Raw genomic sequence first — 22940 nt, 5'->3', positions numbered from 1 at the left:
GCAATTATGATTTAAAAAAATTGTCATTGATCTACACCAAATACTCCATAATGTCAAAGTGAAATGAAAATTCGAAATAAAAATATTCTGTAGCCTTTGCATAAGTATTCATCCCGTTTGTTTAGGAAAGCCTAAAGCCTTGGCTTAACAAACACATAATAAGTTACATGGAAATAAGAGCGGTTTAAATTATTTAGTAATGACTACCGCTTCCTCTGTCCCCCATACATACAACATCTGTAAGGTCCCTCAGTAAAGTATTGAATTTCAAGCAAAGATTCAACTACAAAGACCAGGGAGCTTTTCGAAAGCCTCATAAAGAAGGACAGTGATTGGTAGATGTGCAACAATAACAAATCAGACAGTGAATATATCTTTATGCATGGATGACATATTAAACCACTCAGACACATGACAGATACAGTCGTCCTTCTGAACTGAGCTGCAGGACAGGAAGAAAACTGCTCAGGGATTTCACCATGAGGCCATTGGTGATTTTAAAACAGTTACAGAGTTTAATGGCTGTGATGGGAGAAAACTGAGGATGGATCAACAACATTGTAATGACTCCACAATAATGACCTAGAGTGAAAATAGGAATGAAAATATATTTTTAAAAATGCATCCTGTATGCAACAAGGTACTAAAGTAATACTGCAAAAAGAACATGGCAAAGGAATACACTTCTTGGTACACCATTCTGTATACTTCTGGCCCCTCTTTGGACACTGTGTTAACTAACCTCCAGATGAGCTTCAATGCCATACAACTCTCCTTCCGTGGCCTCCAACTGCTCTTAAATACAAGTAAAACTAAATGTATGCTCTTCAACCGATCACTGCCCGCACCTGCCCGCCCGTCCAGCATCACTACTAGACTGTAAACACTCCTTCCAGACTCACATTAACCTCCCTGGGCAAGGTGGGACGGTTGGATTTGCTTACCAAGAAGACAGTGAATGTTCCTGATAGGCCAAGTTTTGTGCTAAACTCTTATAGATTTACCCAAAAAGACTCCCAGCTGTAATCACTGCCCAAGGTGATTCTAACATGTATTGACTCAGGGGGGTGAATACTTATCTAATCATATATACACGTGTGGAATTTTTTCATTCATCTTAATAAAAAAAAAAGAAATTACATTGCAGCGTATTTTGTGCAGATCGTTGACATTTTGTAAAAATGTAATCCAATTTAATCCCACTTTGTAACACAATGAAATGTGAAGAAATCCAAGGTGGGTGAATAGTTACGATACACACAGTACAGTACAACACAGTACAGCACAGTACAGTACAACACAGTACAGACACACGCACAGTACAACACAGCACAACACAGTACAGTACAACACTGTACAGTACAGTAGAACACAGTACAGTACAACACAGTACTACACAGTACAGCACAGTACAGTACAACACAGTACAGTACAACACAGTACAACACAGTACAGTATGGTAGATCAAATGGTGACTTTGACACTAAGATGGGGCCTGTAGGCCTTCTTGTCTATATAGACCCAAACAGACCTAAACCCAGACCAAACCCAGACCTAGACCAGACCCAGACCAGACTTAGACCAAACCCAGACCAGACCCAGACCAAACCCAGACCCAGACCTAGACCAGACCAAACCCAGACCAGACCCAGACCAGACCAAACCCAGACCCAGACCAGGCACAGACCAGGCCAGACCCAGACAAAAACCCAGACCAAACCAAAACCCAGACAAGACCAGACCCAGCGTTCTAACGCAGCTAAACGCTCCCTTCTTACTCACTCCAGAGACAAGGGCTATTCTGTGAAATTATCTTCTTGTGTATTTGAAGCATCACAATAATACATCATTAATAAAGTCCTTATCTATACCAGGCTACAAACAGCTCCACAAATACAGATGACGCTTTACATGCTTTCATTAATGCACATGACATATTTCTACTTGGATGACAGTGACAGCAGTAACCTTGATTTAACTGTAGAGTTTTATGTGGGGCAGAAAGGCATGGGGTTGGGGGTGCACACATTTTACATTTACATTTTAGTCATTTAGCAGACGCTCTTATCCAGAGCGACTTACAGTAGTGAATGCATACATTTCATACATTTTTTTTCTCCCTACTGGTCCCCCGTGGGAATCGAACCCACAACCCTGGCGTTGCAAACACCATGCTCTACCAACTGAGCCACACGGGACCATAATATGGATGATGTGAAAGCGAAATCTCTGGGCATGAAAAATTATGGGCATGCACACACACACACACACACACACACACGCACTACCACACACATACACAGACAGACAGAAAGAGAGAGATGAAAGAGATTGAATGGATCACCAATACGGTGCAGAACCAAAACCCCAGCAGCGCTCATTATGTTAGACCAGAGGTACAAGTCTCTCTGCTCCTCTACTGCACGCCTTACACTGTTTCCCTGTTTACACCCCGTCAGGCCACTGTTTCCCTGTTTACACCCCGTCAGGCCACTGTTTCCCTGTTTACACCCCGTCAGACCACTGTTTCCCTGTTTACACCCCGTCAGGCCACTGTTTCCCTGTTTACACCCCGTCAGGCCACTGTTTCCCTGTTTACACCCCGTCAGACCACTGTTTCCCTGTTTACACCCCGTCTGGCCACTGTTTCCCTGTTTACACCCCGTCAGGCCACTGTTTCCCTGTTTACACCCCGTCAGACCACTGTTTCCCTGTTTACACTCCGTCAGGCCACTGTTTCACTGTTTACACCCCGTCTGGCCACTGTTTCCCTGTGTACACCCCGTCAGGCCACTGTTTCCCTGTTTACACCCCGTCTGGCCACTGTTTCCCTGTTTACACCCCGTCAGGCCACTGTTTCCCTGTGTACACCCCGTCAGGCCACTGTTTCCCTGTTTACACCCCGTCTGGCCACTGTTTCCCTGTTTACACCCCGTCAGGCCACTGTTTCCCTGTTTACACCCCGTCAGACCACTGTTTCCCTGTGTACACCCCGTCAGGCCACTGTTTCACTGTTTACACCCCGTCTGGCCACTGTTTCCCTGTGTACACCCCGTCAGGCCACTGTTTCCCTGTGTACACCCCGTCAGACCACTGTTTCCCTGTTTACACTCCGTCAGGCCACTGTTTCACTGTTTACACCCCGTCAGGCCACTGTTTCATTGGTTACACCCCCTCAGACCACTGTTTCATTGGTTACACCCCCTCAGACCCCTGTTTGAGTGTTAACACCCCCTCAGACCACTGTTCCACAGTATACACCCTACCTGTGTGTGTGTGTGTGTGTGTGTGTGTGTGGTGTGTGTGTGTGTGTGTGTGTGTGTGTGTGTGTGTGGGGGGGGGGGGGGGGGCGTGCGCATGGGTGTGCGCGTGTGTGTGTGTCAAGTACCTATAGATATTTTACTACTTGCACACCAACAGATTTTTGGGTGTGTCAGGAATTTCTGTTTGAGTCCAAGAGGAGAATAGCACTCTTTATTAAGGGTGTCAGAAACGCACAAGAGAAGAGTCCCTATTCACAACTCCTGCGGCTCTGTTGAACGCTGGGTATGTACAGTCGTGGTCAAAAGTTTTCAGAATGACACAAATATTAATTTTCAAAGTCTGCTGCCTCAGCTTGTATGATGGCAATTTGCATATTCTCCAGAATGTTATGAAGAGTGATCAGATGAATTGCAAAGTCCCTCTTTGCCATGCAAATGAACTGAATTCCCCAAAAACATTTCCTCTGCATTTCAGCCCTGCCACAAAAGGACCAGCTGACATAATGTCAGTGATTCTCTCGTTAACACAGGTGTGAGTTAGGCTGGAGGACAAGGCTGGAGATCACTCTGTCATGCTGATTGAGTTCGAATAACAGAGTGGAAGCTTCAAAAGGAAGGTGGTGCTTGCAATCATTCTTCTTCCTCTGTCAGCCATGGTTACCTGCAAGGAAACATGTGCTGTCATCATTGCTTTGCACAAAAAGGGCTTCACAGGCAAGGATATTGCTGCCAGTAAGATTGCACCTAAATCAACCATTTATCGGATCATCAAGAACTTCAAGGAGAGCGGTTCAATTGTTGTGAAGAAGGCTTCAGGGTGCCCAAGAAAGTCCAGCAAGCGCCAGGGCCGTCTCCTAAAGTTGATTCAGCTGCGAGATCGGGGAACCACCAGTACAGAGCTTGCTCAGGAATGGCAGCTGGCAGGTGTGAGTGCATCTGCACGTACAGTGAGGCGAAGACTTTTGGAGGATGGCTTGGTGTCAAGAAGGGCAGCAAAGAAGCCACTTCTCTCCAGGAAAAACATCAGGGACAGACTGATATTCTGCAAAAGGTACAGGGATTGGACTGCTGAGGACTGGGGTAAAGTCATTTTCTCTGATGAATCTCCTTTCCGATTGTTTGGGGCATCCGGAAAAAAGCTTATCCGGAGAAGACAAGGTGAACGTTTCCATCAGTCCTGTGTCATGCCAACAGTAAAGCATCATGAGACCATTCATGTGTGGGGTTGCTTCTCAGCCAAGGGAGTGGGCTCACTCACAATTTTGCCTAAGAACACAGCCATGAATAAAGAATGGTACCAACACATCCTCCGAGAGCAACTTCTCCCAATCATCCAGGAACAGTTTGGTGATGAACAATGCCTTTTCCAGCATGATGGAGCACCTTGCCATAAGGTAAAAGTGATAACTAAGTGGCTCGGGGAACAAAACATCGATATTTTGGGTCCATCGCCTGGAAACTACCCAGACCTTAATCCCATTGAGTACTTGTGGTCAATCCTCAAGAGGCGGGTGGACAAACAAAAACCCACAATTTCTGACAAACTCCAAGCATTGATTATGCAAGAATGGGCTGCCATCAGTCAGGATGTGGCCCAGAAGTTAATTGACAGCATGCCAGGGCAGATTGCAGAGGTCTTGAAAAAGAAGGGTCAACACTGCAAATATTGACTCTAAGTATCAACTTCATGTAATTGTCAATAAAAGCCTTTGACACTTATGAAATGCTTGGAATTATACTTCAGTATTCCATAGTAACATCTGACAAAAATATCTAAAGACACTGAAGCAGCAAACTTTGTGGAAATTAATATTTGTGTTATCTTCAAAACTTTTGGACATGACTGTACATTGTCAATGGTAGGCTTCGAGGGAACTCCTACAGTAGGTACACCTATAGCTCATCTCCTGGCAATAGTACTGTAGACTACTTTATCACTGACCTCAACCCAGAGACTCTCAGAGCGTTCACAGTCAGCCCACTGACACCCCTATCAGATCACAGTAAGATCACAGTCTACTTGAACAGAGCAATACTCAAACATGAGGCATCAAAGCCAAAGGAACTGAATAATATTAAGAAATGCTATAGATGGAAGAAAAGTAGTGTAGAAACTTATCAAAACACAATTAGGCAACATCAAATTCAATCACTTTTAGACAACTTCCTGGACAAAACATTTCACTGTAATGCTGAAGGTGTAAACTTGGCAGTAGAAAGCTTAAACAGTATATTTGACCTTACAGCTTTCCATTCAAATCAAAAAATTTCAAGCATACAACCTAAGAAAATTAACAACAATGACAAATGGTTTGATGAAGAATGCAAAAACCTAAGAAAGAAATTGAGAAACCTATCCAACCAAAAACATAGAGACCCAGAAAACCTCAGTCTACGCCTTCACTATGGTGAATCACTAAAACAATATAGAAATACACTATGAAAAAAAGAAAGAACAGCACATCATAAATCAGCTCAATGTAGGTGAAGAATCCATAGACTCTAACCACTTCTGGGAAAATTGGAAAACACTAAACAAACAACAACATGAAGAGTTATCTATCCAAAAACAAATACAAAATCTTAGAATCAAATATTAAAGACGACTGGATTCTACTGGATTAAAGACCCACTGGATTCTCCAATTACATTGAATGAACTACAGGACAAAATACAAACCCTCCAACCCCAAAAGGCCTGTGGTGTTGATGGTATCCTAAATGAAATTATAAAATATACAGACAACAAATTCCAATAGGCTATACTTAAATCCTCAGCTCTGGCATCTTCCCCAATATTTGGAACCAATGACTGATCACCCCAATTCACAAAAGTGGAGACACATTTGACCCCAATACCTACCATGGGATATGTGTCAACAGCAACCTTGGGCAAATCCTCTTCATTATCATTAACAGCAGACTCATATATTTCTTCAGTGAAAACAATGTACTGAGCACATGTCAAATTGGCTTTTTAACAAATTACCATACAACAGACCACCTATTCACCCTGCACACCCTAATTGACAAACAAAACAAAGGCAAAGTCTTCTCATGCTTTGTTGATTTCAAAAAAGCTTTTGACTCAAATTGGCATAAGGGTCTGCTATTCAAATTGATGGAAAGTGGTGTTGGGGGAAAACATACAACATTAGAAAAATCCATGTACACAAACAAGTGTGTGGTTAAAATTGGCAAAAAACACACATTTCTTTCCACATGGCCATGGGGTGAGACAGGGAGACAGCTTAAGCCCCACCATCTTCAACATATACACCAACGAATTGGCGAGGGCACCTGAACAGTCTGCAGCACCCGACCTCACCCTACCTGATGATCTGGTGCTTCTGTCCCCAACCAAGGAGGGCCTACAGCAGCATCTAGCTCTTCTGCACCGATTCTGTCAGACCTGGGCCCCGATAATGAATCAGGGCCCAGGTCTCAAATAATGGTGTTCCAAAAAAGGTCCAGTTGCCAGGACCAGAAATACAAATTCCATCTAGACACCGTTGCCCTAGAGCACACACAAAACTTTACATACCATGGCCTAAACATAGGTGCCACAGGTAACTTCCACAAAGCCGTGAAAGATCTGAGAGACTAGAAGAGCAAATCCTCTATGCCACCAAAAGGAACATAAAATTTGACATACCAACTAGGATCTGGCTAAAAAAAAATAAAAAAATATTTTACTAGGCAAGTCAGTTAAGAACAAATTCTTATTTTCAATGATGGTCTAGGAACAGTGGGTTAACTGCCTTGTTCAGGGGCAGAACGACAGATTTGTACCTTGTCAGCTCAGGGATTCAATCTTGCAACCTTTCGGTTACTAGTCCAACGCTCTGACCACTAGGCTAGGCTGCCGCCCCTTGAAAATACTTGAATCAGTTATAGAACCCATTGCCCTTTATGGTTGTGAGGTCTGGGGTTTGCACACCATCCCCCCAAAAAATCACAAAATGGGACAAACACCAAATTGAGACAGCATGCAGAATTCTGCAAAAATATCCTCAAAGTACAATGTAAAACACCAAATAATGCATGCAGAGCAGAATTAGGCCGATACCCGCTAATTATCAAAATCCAGAAAAGAGCTGTTAAATTCTACAACCACCTAAAAGGAAGTGATTCCCAAGCCTTCCATAACAAAGTCATCAACTATAGAGAGATGAACCTGGAGAAGAGTCCCCTAAGCAAGCTGGTCCTGAGGCTCTGTTCACAAACATAGACCATGAGAAAACAAAAAGATAATTACTTAACATTTTGGAAATCATTTTTATAAAAACTGAGCAAACTAGAATGCTATTTGGCCCTAAACAGAGAGTACACAGTGGCAGAATACCTGACCACTGTGACTGACCCAAACTTAAGGAAAGCTTTGAGTATGTACAGACTAAGTGAGCATAGCCTTGCTATTGAGAAAGGCCACCATAGGCAGACCTGGCTCTCAAGAGAAGACAGGCTTTGTGCACACTGCCCACAAAATCAGGTGGAAACTGAGCTGCATTTCCTAACCTCCTGCCAAATGTATGACCATATTAGAGACACATATTTCCCTCAGATTACACAGACCCGCAAATAATTCTAAAAGAAGTCACATTTTGATAAACTCACATAGCTATTTGGTGAAATACCACCGTGTGTAATCACAACAGCAAGATTTGTGACCTGTTGCCACAAGAAAGGGGCAACCAGTGAAGAACAAACACCGTTGCAAATACAACCCATATTTACAGTGGGGGAAAAAGGTATTTAGTCAGCCATCAATTGTGCAAGTTCTCCCACTTAAAAAGATGAGAGAGGCCTGTAATTTTCATCATAGGTACACGTCAACTATGACAGACAAAATGAGAAACAAAAATCCAGAAAATCACATTGTAGGATTTTTAATGAATTTATTTGCAAATTATGGTGGAAAATAAGTATTTGGTCACCTACAAACAAGCAAGATTTCTGGCTCTCACAGACCTGTAACTTCTTCTTTAAGAGGCTCCTCTGTCCTCCACTCGTTACCTGTATTAACCTCTTACATCTAGACGTTCCGCTAGCGGAACACCTGCTCCAATATCCAATGATAGGCGTGGCGCGAATTACAAATTCCTCAAAAATACAAAAACTTCAATTTTTCAAACATATGACTATTTCACAGCATTTTAAAGACAAGACTCTCCTTTATCTAACCAATCAACTGTGGGAGCAATTATTAGGAAATGGAAGACATACAAGACCACTGATAATCTCCCTCGATCTGGGGCTCCACGCAAGATCTCACCCCGTGGGATCAAAATGATCACAAGAATGGTGAGCAAAAATCCCAGAACCACATGGGGGGACCTAGTGAATGACCTGCAAAGAGCTGGGACCAAAGTAACAAAGCCTACCATCAGTAACACACTACGCCGCCAGGGACTCAAATCCTGCAGTGCCAGACGTGTCCCCCTGCTTAAGCCAGTACATGTCCAGGCCCATCTGAAGTTTGCTAGAGAGCATTTGGATGATCCAGAAGAGGATTGGGAGATGGTCAGATGAAACCAAAATATAACTTTTTGGTAAAAACTCAACTCGTCGTGTTTGGAGGACAAAGAATGCTGAGTTGCATCCAAAAAACACCATACCTACTGTGAAGCATGGGGGTGGAAACATCATGCTTTGGGGCTGTTTTTCTGCAAATGGACCAGGACGACTGATCCGTGTAACGGAAAGAATGAATGGGGCCATGTATCGTGAGATTTTGAGTGAAAACCTCCTTCCATCAGCAAGGGCATTGAAGATGAAATGTGGCTGGGTCTTTCAGCATGACAATGATCCCAAACACACTGCCCGGGCAACGAAGGAGTGGCTTCGTAAGAAGCATTTCAAGGTCCTGGAGTGGCCTAGCCAGTCTCCAGATCTCAACCCCATAGAAAATCTTTGGAGGGAGTTGAAAGTCTGTGTTGCCCAGCGACAGCCCCAAAACATCACTGCTCTAGAGGAGATCTGCATGGAGGAATGGGCCAAAATACCAGCAACAGTGTGTGAAAACCTTGTGAAGACTTACAGAAAACGTTTGACCTGTGTCATTGCCAACAAAGGGTATATAACAAAGTATTGAGATAAACTTTTGTTATTGACCAAATACTTATTTTCCACCATAATTTGCAAATAAATTCATAAAAAATCCTACAATGTGATGTTTCTGGATTTGCACAATTGGTGGCTGACTAAATACTTTTTTCCCCCCACTGTATGTTAAATTTCCCTTTTGTACTTTGCACATTGTTACAACACTGTATATAGACATAATGACATTTTAAATGTCTTTATTCCTTTGCAACTTTTGTGAGTGTAATGTTTACTGTTCATTTTGTTATTGTTTATTTCACTTTTGTTTATTATCTATTTCACTTGCTTTGGTAATGTAAACATACGTTTCCCATGCGAATAAAATGCTTAAATTGAATTGGATTGAATTGAGTGAGTGAGTGAGTGAGTGAGTGAGTGAGTGAGTGAGTGAGAGTGAGTGAGAGTGGGAGAATGAGAGAAAGATATAAAAAGACGACTGGAGACAGGACCACTAGATCAGACACCCCAAAGGGCTTGATCTCATGACAGAGCCCAGCCCACCCTGGCTCTGTCCTCAGCCCTGGCTCTGTCCTCAGCCCTGGCTCTATCAGAGATAATAAAAGTGGGTGATGGGCCGTTCATACAGCTTTCTTTGACTGGGTCCCTGATGGGGGAGAGACTAATATGGCACCAGATGGGAAGAGGGGGCATAATTGATCAAAATAAATAATGAAATCGATCAGGAGAAGTGCCTCAGTAATGAGACAGAGACAGATGTGGGGTCAGCGGAGAGAGAGGGGACAGAGAAGAGAGAGAGGAGACAGACAGACAGATGGCGAGGTAGCGGGTAGAGCAGTCTAGCGGAGCAAGAACATGTGGGCGCGTGGGAACAAACGCAGTAGCCACGCACGCCCAAAAGCATGCAAGGACAAAAAGTGATCTGCTCATGGTGTGCATTGTGTGTGTGCTATATTCAGGTACAATCTCAGTGCACATTTTCCAAAGAGTTAAGAGACTAACTACTCAGTCACATTGACACTGATCTAAGTAAATGTGAGAGTGCTGATCTACTCTGGGGACACCTGATCCTAAATCAGCACTCCTACTCTGAGACGCTCTGTGAATACAGGCCCTGCAACACTGATATGAGTACAGGTGTTATGGTACAGTCTAATCCACCGCCTTTTCATCAGGATTGCTAACTTAAACAATAAAACTGCATAATACATATTTAATTTTTTTTGTAGAGCAAGTCTCTATATATTTTACAATTAGCTAAGGAGTTTTGTGCTTGAAGAAGGACTTTTTGTTAGATTCAATTTGATAATGTGCACCTGCTCATTAGTTAGCTAGCTAGCTAACGTTAGCTTGCTAACGAGCAAGGCAGTCACACACTTCATATGAAACAAATGGGGTGGTAAGTGCAGCACAATGCACATAACACTAAATGCTTTACCAAATGCTTTACCAATGCTTTTCTAGCAAGATGAAGAATAAATGATTTAATTAACTCCCAATTAACACATACTGCCGGTGCCAGTTAGCTTGCTAGCAAATGTTAGCTAAACGGTTACTATCACAACAAAGCTAGCTACTCCACCAACTCTTGACAGCTAACAGGCAGCTGCTTCATTTGAAAAGCAAATCCATTGTGATTTAATTATAATGTTGCTAGCGACGCTAGTTATCTAGTTGTGGCCATCTGGTTCGTACTACAAATTCTATCAAGCTAGCAAAAACATTAGTGCAGCTTGCTAGATAGGTTACATTAGCTACAGCAGGCACAAGTCAAACAAGCTACTGCCGCCTTGTGGCCTGGAGTGCAAATCAGAAGTATAACTGTTCTATGCGAACAACAAAGTTAACTGCTTAGGTGTTAAGTACCAGTCAGATGTCTCATTGTGTCTGTCCCTTTAAAGTGGTCCTGTTTAACAGGTGTTAACGTTACCTGTGAACCCTTCTTGCTCCCTGGTAAATTGATGATGAGCGTCTTGCCGCGGATGCCGCACACAGGTCTGCGTACACACAAGAGAGGAGAGTGTGTATTAGAGTTTCACAGTATGACAGGTGTATGTGCGTTAATGAGGAGTGTGTACACAGTATACATTCATGTGTGTGTGTATCTGTATGAGTGTGTTTGTACAATATGCATGTTAGTGTGTGTGTGTGTGTGTGTGTGTGTGTGTGTGTGTGTGTGTGCAGTATGCATGTTTGTGTGTGTGTGTGTGTGTCATAGACATTAAACCAGTAGATAGTGATACTGTAGAGATGACGTCATCCACGTATTCCAATGGAAAACTCCTGATGGAGCATGAAGTATTTGAATTTGAAGCGTACCATATTGCTAAATGGGGCTGAATGGCACTAAAAAAATTACTACGGATCATGGTGAAGGTGGCCTTAACTAGCAAAGGATCATGGTCAATGTAGTCGTTTTCATCCTGCCTGAGAAAGTCAACCTTAATGTCTATGGCAGGAAGGAGGGAGCCTCTTCGTAGCCTGCCGGCCCATGATTGGTCTGTCAGCACGTGGTCCTGTGTGACGACAAATGTAGTAGTCAGAATGGATCACTATTTCATTAAATATCTAGTAGTCAGAATGGATCACTATTTAATTTAATATCTAGTAGTCAGAATGGATCACTATTTCATTAAATATCTCCATTTGTAGCGAACTTTAAAATGAATAATCAACTAATTTTAGAGCCGTTCTGGCGATCGTAATTTACATAGGCTTTTTGGCATAGGCTTTTTTGGCACTGCTAGGATCCTACGCTCTAGCTAACCAGCACAGCTCATGACTTCACGCTCCAGACCGGACACTGGGGGCCTGGTGTGTGTGTGTACTGTATGCATGTAAGTGTGTGTTTGTGTGTGTACTGTATGCATGTAAGTGTGTGTTTGTGTGTGTACTGTATGCATGTAAGTGTGTGTGTACTGTATGCATGTGAGTGAGTGAGTGAGTGAGTGAGTGAGTGAGTGAGTGAGTGAGTGAGTGAGTGAGTGAGTGAGTGAGTGAGTGAGTGAGTATGTACTGTATGCATGTTAGTGTGTGTGTGTCTCACCTAGAGAGCATGCCTAGTGGTGTGACATTGAGAGAACCCATCAGCATGGCCAGAGACATCCCTGGAGCCTCCCGCTCTATCACCTCTTTAGTGGCCTGACGGAGACAGAGAGAGACAGACAGACAGAGAGAGATAGAGACAGAGAGAGAGACAAAGACAGAGATAGAGACAGAGAGACAGATACAGACAGAGAGAGATAGAGAGAGAGAGAAAGACAGAGACAGAGAGACAGATACAGACAGAGAGAGATAGCGAGAGAGACAGAGACAGAGCTAGAGAGACAGATACAGACAGAGAGAGAGACGAGAGAGAGAGACAGACAGACAGACAGACAGACAGACAGACAGACAGACAGACAGACAGACAGAGCAAGACAGAGAGAAAGAGCGAGACAGAGAGAAAGAGCGAGACAGAGAGACCGAGCGAAAGAGTGAGAGAGAGGCAGAGCGAAAGAGAGAGACAGAGCGAAAGAGAGAGAGCGAAAGAGAGAGAGAGAGAGAGCAAAAGAGAGAGAGCGAAAGAGAAGGAGAGAGCGAAAGAGAGAGAGAGAGAGAGAGAGAGAGCAAGAGAGACAGACAGAGAGAAAGATTAACAGAGAGAGACAGAGAGAGAGTGAGTCAGAGACAGAGAGAAACAGTGAGTCAGAGATAGTGAGAGAGCGAGAGAGAGAGAGAGACACACACACAGAGAGAGATAGATGGAGAGAGAATGTATGATCATCCACAATACAATCACATTGCTTTCCACACTAGAAGACAGAGAGATGAGTACAGTATCATGGCATGGTGTCACACTACAGATGTTGGATCTTAATTTGATCACTCTTTTGTTGCGGAGTATTTTCTTGCACAGCGGAAAATGCAATCTTGTAGTTACTTCTAAAGTTTGTAATTTCCACTTTAAAAATGTATCAACCCTTACAAAAATGTCCATTAATTACAATCCACATAATAATTCTCATGTCCTTTTGCTGCAGGATTATTTTTCATGGTGTAGCAAACTGGCTCAAATTAAGATCACACATCTGTAGAGGCTTGAAGAACACACAGCATTCTGGGTCAAATCACTCACCATTGTCAATTGCCTATTAAAATACACTCTTAGAAAAAAAGGTGCTATCTAGAACCTAAAAGGGTTATTCGGCTGTCCCCATAGGAGAACCCTTTGAAGAGAAGAGAGGAGAAAGAGAGGAGAGGAGAAAGAGAAGAGAAGAGAGGAGAAAGAGAAGAAGAGTACTTCAAAGAGTACCAGCCACTGATGAGGACTCAGGAGAGAGTGAGAGGGAGGAATAAGACAAGAGAGAGAGGAGAGTGGGTGAGGATGGGGGAAGGGGAGACAGGGAGGGTGGATGAGGGGGGGGGGGGTAGAGGAGAGTGTACGGGGAGAGGGGGAGAGAGATAATGGGAGAAAGGAAGTGAGAGAAATAAAGAGAGAGGAGGAGAAATGGGGTGGTCAGGGAAAGAGAGAGGGTGAAAGAGGGAGAGAGAATCCCCTGACACCTACAGTGAGCGGGATCATCACTAGAGAAGATGTGTGTAAATAGAGCCTTCATCATTAGACAGGACACAGGATACACACATTGCTATCTTATAACATATTACTAAGTACTGTGTTTCTCCAACCCACCCACAAGTGTCCAAGTGGTAATGTATGAAGGGACTCCAGTGGTAATGTATGAAGGGACTCCAGCGGCAATGTATGAAGGGACTCCAGCGGTAATGTATGAAGGGACTCCAGCGGCAATGTATGAAGGGACTCCAGCGGCAATGTATAAAGGGACTCCAGCGGTAATGTATGAAGGGACTCCAGCGGCAATGTATAAAGGGACTCCAGCGGTAATGTATGAATGGACTCCAGCGGTAATGTATATGAAGGGACTCCAGTGGTAATGTATAAAGGGACTCCAGCGGTAATGTATATGAAGGGACTCCAGCGGTAATGTATGAAGGGACTCCAATGGTAATGTATAAAGGGACTCCAATGGTAATGTATAAAGGGACTCCGGTGGTAATGTATATGAAGGGACTCCAGCGGTAATGTATGAATAGACTCCAGTGGTAATGTATGAATGGACTCCAGCGGTAATGTATATGAAGGGACTCCAGTGGTAATGTATAAAGGGACTCCAGGGGTAATGTATAGAAGGGACTCCAGCGGTAATGTATGAAGGGACTCCAATGGTAATGTATAAAGGGACTCCAGCGGTAATGTATGAAGGGACTCCAATGGTAATGTATAAAGGGACTCCAATGGTAATGTATAAAGGGACTCCAATGGTAATGTATAAAGGGACTCCAGCGACAATGTATGAAGGGACTCCAGTGGTAATGTATGAATGGACTCCAGTGGCAATGTATAAAGAGACTCCAGTGGTAATGTATGAATGGACTCCAGTGGTAATGTATGAATGGACTCCAGTGGTAATGTATGAAGGGACTCCAGTGGTAATGTATGAAGGGACTCCAGTGGTAATGTATGAAGGGACTCCAGTGGTAATGTATGAAGGGACTCCAGTGGTAATATATGAAGGGACTCCAGTGGTAATGTATGAATGGACTCCAGTGGTAATGTATGAAGGGACTCCAGTGGTAATGTATGAAGGGACTCCAGTGGTACTTCTCAGAGCCACATGCTCTATCTGCTGGATGTGTGTATGTGTGTGTGTGTGTGTTAATCATCTATGGAGGCACCTTCATTACCCCCCCCCCATTGCCTTTAAAGAGCCTCCAACAAGATCCCAGATTTAAAAAAGGCGATCCTACTTTGCCACCTTATTTCCCATGAGGCTGTAGGCTGCGTAATTACACTGCATGATAATCAGAACTCAAACAAACATCTGGAATCAACCAACACAGACAGGACTGGTTCTGGTGGCTCTGAGCCTCAATGGGGCTCAGTTTCAGTGTGACATACATTTTGGATCTACAAGTTAGTTTCATTTTAGACAAGGGGAGCTGGTGCAGATAAGAGGAAGTAGACACAGAGGAAACAAACCCGGTGACTGGTTAACACAGCAGGCTAAAATGTATAGGGTAATAGCAATAAATACAGCCGCCTTGACATACAGACAGGTTCACCAGAGGAGGCTGGTGAGAGGAATAATGGGAGGGAGGACAGGCTCACTGGAATGGAATTCATGGAATGGAGTCAAACGTGTGGTTTCCATATGTTTGATACTGCTCCATTTACTCCATTCCAGCCATTACAATGAGCCTGTCCTCCTATAGCTCCTCCCACCAGCCTTCTCTGAGGTGCACACACACACACACACACACACACACACACACACACACACACACACACACACACACACACACACACACACACACACACACACACACACACACACACACTTACCTCAGGTGTGACATCGCGGGGAGCAAAGCCTGTCCCCCCGGTTGTCAAGATGAGATTGAGTTCTTTCTCATCACACCAGTCCACTAGAGTCTCCTGATGAGAGAGACAGACAGACTGAGACACAGGATCTGATAGGCTCCAAAGTATATCTCATCATGTGACATGAGTCTCATTAGCACGAATGGAGAGGAATTGACATACAGTAGGTCAATGCTAAGAGGGTCATAGGGATGATGATTCTAACAAAGAGGGTCATAGGGGTGATGATTCTAACTAAGAGGGTCATAGTGGTGGTGATTCTAACTAAGAGGGTCATAGTGGTGGTGATTCTAACTAAGAGGGTCATAGGGGTAATGATTCTAACTAAGAGGGTCATAGTGGTGGTGATTCTAACTAAGAGGGTCTGGTGGGTGATGATTCTAACTAAGAGGGTCATAGTGGTGGTGATTCTAACTAAGAGGGTCATAGTGGTGGTGATTCTAACTAAGAGGGTCATAGGGGTAATGATTCTAACTAAGAGGGTCATAGTGGTGGTGATTCTAACTAAGAGGGTCTGGTGAGTGGTGATTCTAACTAAGAGGGTCATAGGGGTGATGATTCTAACTAAGAGGGTCATAGTGGTGGTGATTCTAACTAAGAGGGTCATAGGGGTGATGATTCTAACTAAGAGGGTCATAGTGGTGGTGATTCTAACTAAGAGGGTCATAGTGGTGGTGATTCTAACTAAGAGGGTCATAGTGGTGGTGATTCTAACTAAGAGGGTCTGGTGGGTGATGATTCTAACTAAGAGGGTCATAGGGGTGATGATTCTAACTAAGAGGGTCATAGTGGTGGTGATTCTAACTAAGAGGGTCATAGTGGTGGTGATTCTAACTAAGAGGGTCATAGGGGTGGTGATTCTAACTAAGAGGGTCATAGTGGTGGTGATTCTAACTAAGAGGGTCATAGTGGTGGTGATTCTAACTAAGAGGGTCATAGTGGTGGTGATTCTAACTAAGAGGGTCATAGGGGTGGTGATTCTAACTAAGAGGGTCATAGGGGTGATGATTCTAACTAAGAGGATCATATGGGTGATGATTCTAACTAAGAGGGTCATAGTGGTGGTGATTCTAACTAAGAGGGTCATAGTGGGTGGTGATTCTAACTAAGAGGGTCATAGGGGTGGTGATTCTAACTAAGAGGGTCATAGGGGTGGTGATTCTAACTAAGAGGGCCTGGTGGGTGGTGATTCTAACTAAGAGGGTCATAGTGGTGGTGATTCTAACTAAGAGGGTCATAGTGGTGGTGATTCTAACTAAGAGGGTCATAGTGGTGGTGATTCTAACTAAGAGGGTCATAGGGGTGGTGATTCTAACTAAGAGGGTCATAGGGGTGATGATTCTAACTAAGAGGGGCGTAGTGGGTGATGATTCTAACTAAGAGGGTCATATGGGTGATGATTCTAACTAAGAGGGTCATAGTGGTGGTGATTCTAACTAAGAGGGTCATATGGGTGATGATTCTAACTAAGAGGGTCATATGGGTGATGATTCTAACTAAGAGGGTCATAGGGGTGGTGATTCTAACTAAGAGGGTCATAGTGCTGGTGATTCTAACTAAGAGGGTCATAGTGCTGGTGATTCTAACTAAGAGGGTCATAGTGGTGATGATTCTAACTAAGAGGGTCATAGGGGTGATGATGATTCTAACTAAGAGGGTCATAGGGGTGGTGATTCTAACTAAGAGGGTCATAGGGGTGATGATTCTAACTAAGAGGGTCTGGTGAGTGGTGATTCTAACTAAGAGAGTCATAGGGGTGATGATTCTAACTAAGAGTGTCATGGGGTGGTGATTCTAACTAAGAGGGTCATATGGGTGATGATTCTAACTAAGAGGGTCATAGGGGTGGTGATTCTAACTAAGAGGGTCATAGTGGTGGTGATTCTAACTAAGAGGGTCATAGTGGTGGTGATTCTAACTAAGAGGATCATATGGGTGGTGATTCTAACTAAGAGGGTCATAGGGGTAATGATTCTAACTAAGAGGGTCATAGTGGTGGTGATTCTAACTAAGAGGGTCATAGTGGTGGTGATTCTAACTAAGAGGATCATATGGGTGGTGATTCTAACTAAGAGGGTCATAGTGGTGGTGATTCTAACTAAGAGGGTCATAGGGGTGGTGATTCTAACTAAGAGGGTCATAGTGGTGGTGATTCTAACTAAGAGGGTCATAGGGGTGATGATTCTAACTAAGAGGGTCATAGGGGTGGTGATTCTAACTAAGAGGGTCTGGTGGGTGATGATTCTAACAAAGAGGGTCATAGTGGTGGTGATTCTAACTAAGAGGGTCATAGTGGTGGTGATTCTAACTAAAAGGATCATAGGGGTGGTGATTCTAACTAAGAGGATCATAGTGGTGGTGATTCTAACTAAGAGGGTCATAGGGGTGGTGATTCTAACTAAGAGGGTCTGGTGGGTGATGATTCTAACAAAGAGGGTCATAGTGGTGGTGATTCTAACTAAGAGGGTCATATGGGTGGTGATTCTAACTAAAAGGATCATAGGGGTGGTGATTCTAACTAAGAGGATCATAGGGGTGGTGATTCTAACTAAGAGGGTCATAGGGGTGGTGATTCTAACTAAGAGAGTCATAGGGGTGGTGATTCTAACTAAGAGAGTCATAGGGGTGGTGATTCTAACTAAGAGAGTCATAGGGGTGGTGATTCTAACTAAGAGAGTCATAGGGGTGGTGATTCTAACTAAGAGGGTCATAGGGGTGATGATTCTAACTAAGAGGGTCTGGTGGGTGATGATTCTAACTAAGAGTGTCATGGGGTGGTGATTCTAACTAAGAGAGTCATAGGGGTGGTGATTCTAACTAGAGGGTCATAGGGGTGGTGATTCTAACTAAGAGGGTCATAGGGGTGGTGATTCTAACTAAGAGGGTCATATGGGTGATGATTCTAACTAAGAGGGTCTGGTGGGTGATGATTCTAACTAAGAGGGTCATAGGGGTGGTGATTCTAACTAGAGGGTCATAGGGGTGATGATTCTAACTAAGAGGGTCATAGGGGTGGTGATTCTAACTAGAGGGTCATAGGGGTGGTGATTCTAACTAAGAGGGTCATAGGGGTGGTGATTCTAACTAAGAGAGTCATAGGGGTGATGATTCTAACTAAGAGGGTCTGGTGGGTGATGATTCTAACTAAGAGGGTCATAGTGGTGGTGATTCTAACTAAGAGGGTCATAGGGGTGATGATTCTAACTAAGAGGGTCATAGTGGTGGTGATTCTAACTAAGAGGGTCATAGTGGTGGTGATTCTAACTAAGAGGATCATAGGGGTGATGATTCTAACTAAGAGGGTCATAGCGGTGGTGATTCTAACTAAGAGGGTCATAGGGGTGGTGATTCTAACTAAGAGGGTCATAGGGGTGGTGATTCTAACTAAGAGAGTCATAGTGGTGGTGATTCTAACTAAGAGGGTCTGGTGGGTGGTGATTCTAACTAAGAGGATCATAGTGGTGGTGATTCTAACTAAGAGGGTCATAGGGGTGATGATTCTAACTAAGAGGGTCGTAGGGGTAATGATTCTAACTAGGAGGGTCAGAGGGGTGATGATTCTAACTAAGAGGGTCAGAGGGGTGATGATTCTAACTAAGAGGGTCAGCGGGGTTTTGATTCTAACTAAGAGGGTCAGAGGGGTGATGATTCTAACTAAGAGGGTCATAGGGGTGATGATTCTAACTAAGTGGGTCATAAGGGTAATGATTCTAACTAAGAGGGATGTAGGGGTGATGATTCTAACTAAGAGGGTCATAGGGGTAATGATTCTAACTAAGAGGGCCTGGTGGGTGGTGATTCTAACTAAGAGGGTCATAGGGGTAATGATTCTAACTAAGAGGGTCTGGTGGGTGATGATTCTAACTAAGAGGGTCATAGTGCTGGTGATTCTAACTAAGAGGGTCATATGGGTGATGATTCTAACTAAGAGGGTCATATGGGTGATGATTCTAACTAAGAGGGTCATAGGGGTGGTGATTCTAACTAAGAGGGTCATAGTGCTGGTGATTCTAACTAAGAGGGTCATAGTGCTGGTGATTCTAACTAAGAGGGTCATAGGGGTAATGATTCTAACTAAGAGGGCCTGGTGGGTGGTGATTCTAACTAAGAGGGTCATAGTGGTGGTGATTCTAACTAAGAGGGTCATAGGGGTGGTGATTCTAACTAAGAGGGTCATAGTGGTGGTGATTCTAACTAAGAGGGTCATAGGGGTGGTGATTCTAACTAAGAGGGTCATAGTGGTGGTGATTCTAACTAAGAGGGTCATAGTGGTGGTGATTCTAACTAAGAGGGTCATAGTGGTGGTGATTCTAACTAAGAGGGTCATAGTGGTGGTGATTCTAACTAAGAGGGTCATAGTGGGTGGTGATTCTAACTAAGAGGGTCATAGTGGTGGTGATTCTAACTAAGAGGGTCATAGGGGTGGTGATTCTAACTAAGAGGGTCTGGTGAGTGGTGATTCTAACTAAGAGAGTCATAGGGGTGATGATTCTAACTAAGAGGGTCATAGTGGTGGTGATTCTAACTAAGAGGGTCTGGTGAGTGGTGATTCTAACTAAGAGAGTCATAGGGGTGATGATTCTAACTAAGAGGGTCTGGTGGGTGATGATTCTAACTAAGAGGGTCATAGTGGTGGTGATTCTAACTAAGAGGGTCATAGGGGTGGTGATTCTAACTAAGAGGGTCATAGTGGTGGTGATTCTAACTAAGAGGGTCATAGTGGTGATGATTCTAACTAAGAGGGTCATAGTGGTGGTGATTCTAACTAAGAGGGTCATAGTGGTGGTGATTCTAACTAAGAGGGTCATAGGGGTGGTGATTCTAACTAAGAGGGTCATAGTGGGTGGTGATTCTAACTAAGAGGGTCATAGTGGTGGTGATTCTAACTAAGAGGGTCATAGTGGTGGTGATTCTAACTAAGAGGGTCATAGTGGTGATGATTCTAACTAAGAGGGTCATAGTGGTGGTGATTCTAACTAAGAGGGTCTGGTGGGTGGTGATTCTAACTAAGAGGGTCATAGGGGTGGTGATTCTAACTAAGAGGGTCATAGTGGTGGTGATTCTAACTAAGAGGGTCATAGTGGTGGTGATTCTAACTAAGAGGGTCATAGTGGTGGTGATTCTAACTAAGAGGGTCATAGTGGTGGTGATTCTAACTAAGAGGGTCATAGGGGTGGTGATTCTAACTAAGAGGGTCATAGGGGTGATGATTCTAACTAAGAGGGTCATAGGGGTGGTGATTCTAACTAAAAGAGTCATAGGGGTGGTGATTCTAACTAAGAGGGTCATAGGGGTGGTGATTCTAACTACAGGGTCATAGGGGTGGTGATTTTAACTAAGAATAATAATTTGTCTCACAGTAGGACTACTGATCTAGGATTAGTTTTTCCTTTCAGATTATAACGATTAAGATTACATGGACATTCAGCAACATGATCCTAGATCAGCACCCCTCATTTTATTGGTCACATACACATATTTAGCAGGTGTTATTGCGGGTGTAGCGAAATGCTTGTGTTCCTAGCTCCAGCAATGCAGTAATATCTAACAATTCAACATGATTTCAAGTGAGAGGGTCATAGGGGTGATGATTCTAACTAACAGGGTCCTGGGGCGACAGGTAGCCTAGTGGTCAGAGCGTTGTACTAGTAACCGAAAGGTTGCAAGATTAAATCCCCGAGCTGAAAAGGTAAAAATCTGTCATTCTGTCGCTGAACAAGGCAGTTACTGTTCCTAGGCCGTCATTGAAAATAAGAATTTGTTCTTAACTGACTTGCCTAGTTAAATAAATAAAGGTAAAAAATGAATAAAAATGGGGTCAAAAAGTATTTAAAATACTTAAGCCTTGTTTCATTGAGGTTGTCTGGCACAAAGTACTATTTGAACCCAGGTCTGTTGACAGACAAACAGGTAGAAATTCAAGATTCTTCATCTTACCTTGATCTGGTCGATTTCATCTGGTACAATCTTATAGGCTGAAATAGAGCCCCCAAGCCTGAGAGAGATAAAGAGAGAGAGAAACACAGAACATCAGGACACAGTCCCTCCCAATTCAGATGTGAAACTAGAATTCTAAAGTGTGTTACTAACTGTACTGCAGTATAGTACTCAGTATAGTCTTCAAAACAGTCACTAGGCTCAAGCCTCCAGATACACAACCCAAGAGCTTTTAAACAAATCCAACTGCTGTTATTTTCCCCAAGCAGGCCTGAGAGAGAGAGAGAGAGAGAGAGAGAGAGACAGAGAGAGAGACAGAGAGAGAGACAGAGAGAGAGACAGAGAGAGAGTGAGAGAGAGATACACAGAGAGAGAGAGAGAGAGAGAGAGAGAGAGACAGAGAGAGAGAGAGAGAGAGAGAGATACAGAGAGAGAGAGAGATACAGAGAGAGAGAGAGAGAGAGAGAGAGATACAGAGAGAGAGAGAGACAGAGAGAGAGAGAGAGAGAGACAGAGAGAGAGAGAGAGAGAGAGAGACAGAGAGAGAGACAGAGAGAGAGAGACAGAGAGAGAGAGAGAGAGAGAGAGAGAGACAGAGAGAGAGAGAGAGAGAGAGACAGAGAGACAGAGAGAGAGAGAGAGAGAGAGAGAGAGAGAGAGACAGAGAGACAGAGAGAGAGAGACGGAGAGAGAGACAGAGAGAGAGACAGAGAGAGAGAGAGAGAGAGACACAGAGAGAGAGAGAGACAGAGAGAGATACACAGAGAGAGAGAGAGACAGAGAGAGAGACAGAGAGAGAGAGACAGACAGAGAGAGAGAGAGACAGAGAGAGAGACACACACAGAGAGAGAGAGATACACACAGAGAGAGAGAGAGAGAGAGAGAGAGAGATGTGGTGTTAGTCTCCACAATTCAGAAGTTAAATGCCTACTCTTCGCAGATGACCTATGCCTGCTGTCACCCACAGCACCTGGCCTACAGGAGAGCCTGGACCTGCTAGAGCAGTACTGCCAGACCTGGGCCCTGGCAGTAAACCCCAAAAATAATAAAATAATGATTTTCCAGAGAAGATCCAGATCTCAGCGAATTAGACCAAAGTTCTCAATTGGTACAAAATATATAGAGTACTGTACACACTACAATTACTTAGGTTTAAAAATAAGCTCAACTGGACACCTTAATGAGGCAGTGAATGAACTGAGAGAGAAAGCACGCAGGGCATTCTACGCCATTAAA

General features: G+C 43.7%; 1 protein-coding gene and 1 non-coding gene across 8 annotated transcripts in view; both read right to left on the bottom strand.

Annotated features, from left to right (window-relative positions):
• Nucleotides 1-22940, bottom strand: part of LOC106608213 (gephyrin) — a 187630-nt gene that overhangs the window by 83706 nt on the left and 80984 nt on the right. For all 7 annotated transcript variants that reach the window (XM_045721083.2, XM_082977042.1, XM_082977043.1 and 4 more), the window contains exons 3-6: nucleotides 21705-21762; nucleotides 15729-15821; nucleotides 12372-12466; nucleotides 11256-11322 (exon numbers count right to left, since the gene is read on the bottom strand). In XM_045721083.2, the coding sequence (XP_045577039.1) occupies nucleotides 11256-11322; nucleotides 12372-12466; nucleotides 15729-15821; nucleotides 21705-21762 (313 nt within the window). The remainder of the gene's footprint in view (nucleotides 1-11255; nucleotides 11323-12371; nucleotides 12467-15728; nucleotides 15822-21704; nucleotides 21763-22940) is intronic.
• On the bottom strand, nucleotides 2125-2200 carry trnaa-ugc (transfer RNA alanine (anticodon UGC)). Its single transcript has one exon. It is a non-coding gene; the product is annotated as a tRNA-Ala (tRNA).

Source organism: Salmo salar, chromosome 06 (genome assembly GCF_965601325.2).
Source record: "Salmo salar chromosome 06, fSalSal1, whole genome shotgun sequence".
Taxonomy (NCBI): Eukaryota; Metazoa; Chordata; class Actinopteri; order Salmoniformes; family Salmonidae; genus Salmo; species Salmo salar.
The sequence above is the reverse complement of the archived record's forward strand: the minus strand, read 5'-3'. Positions and strand labels throughout refer to the sequence as shown.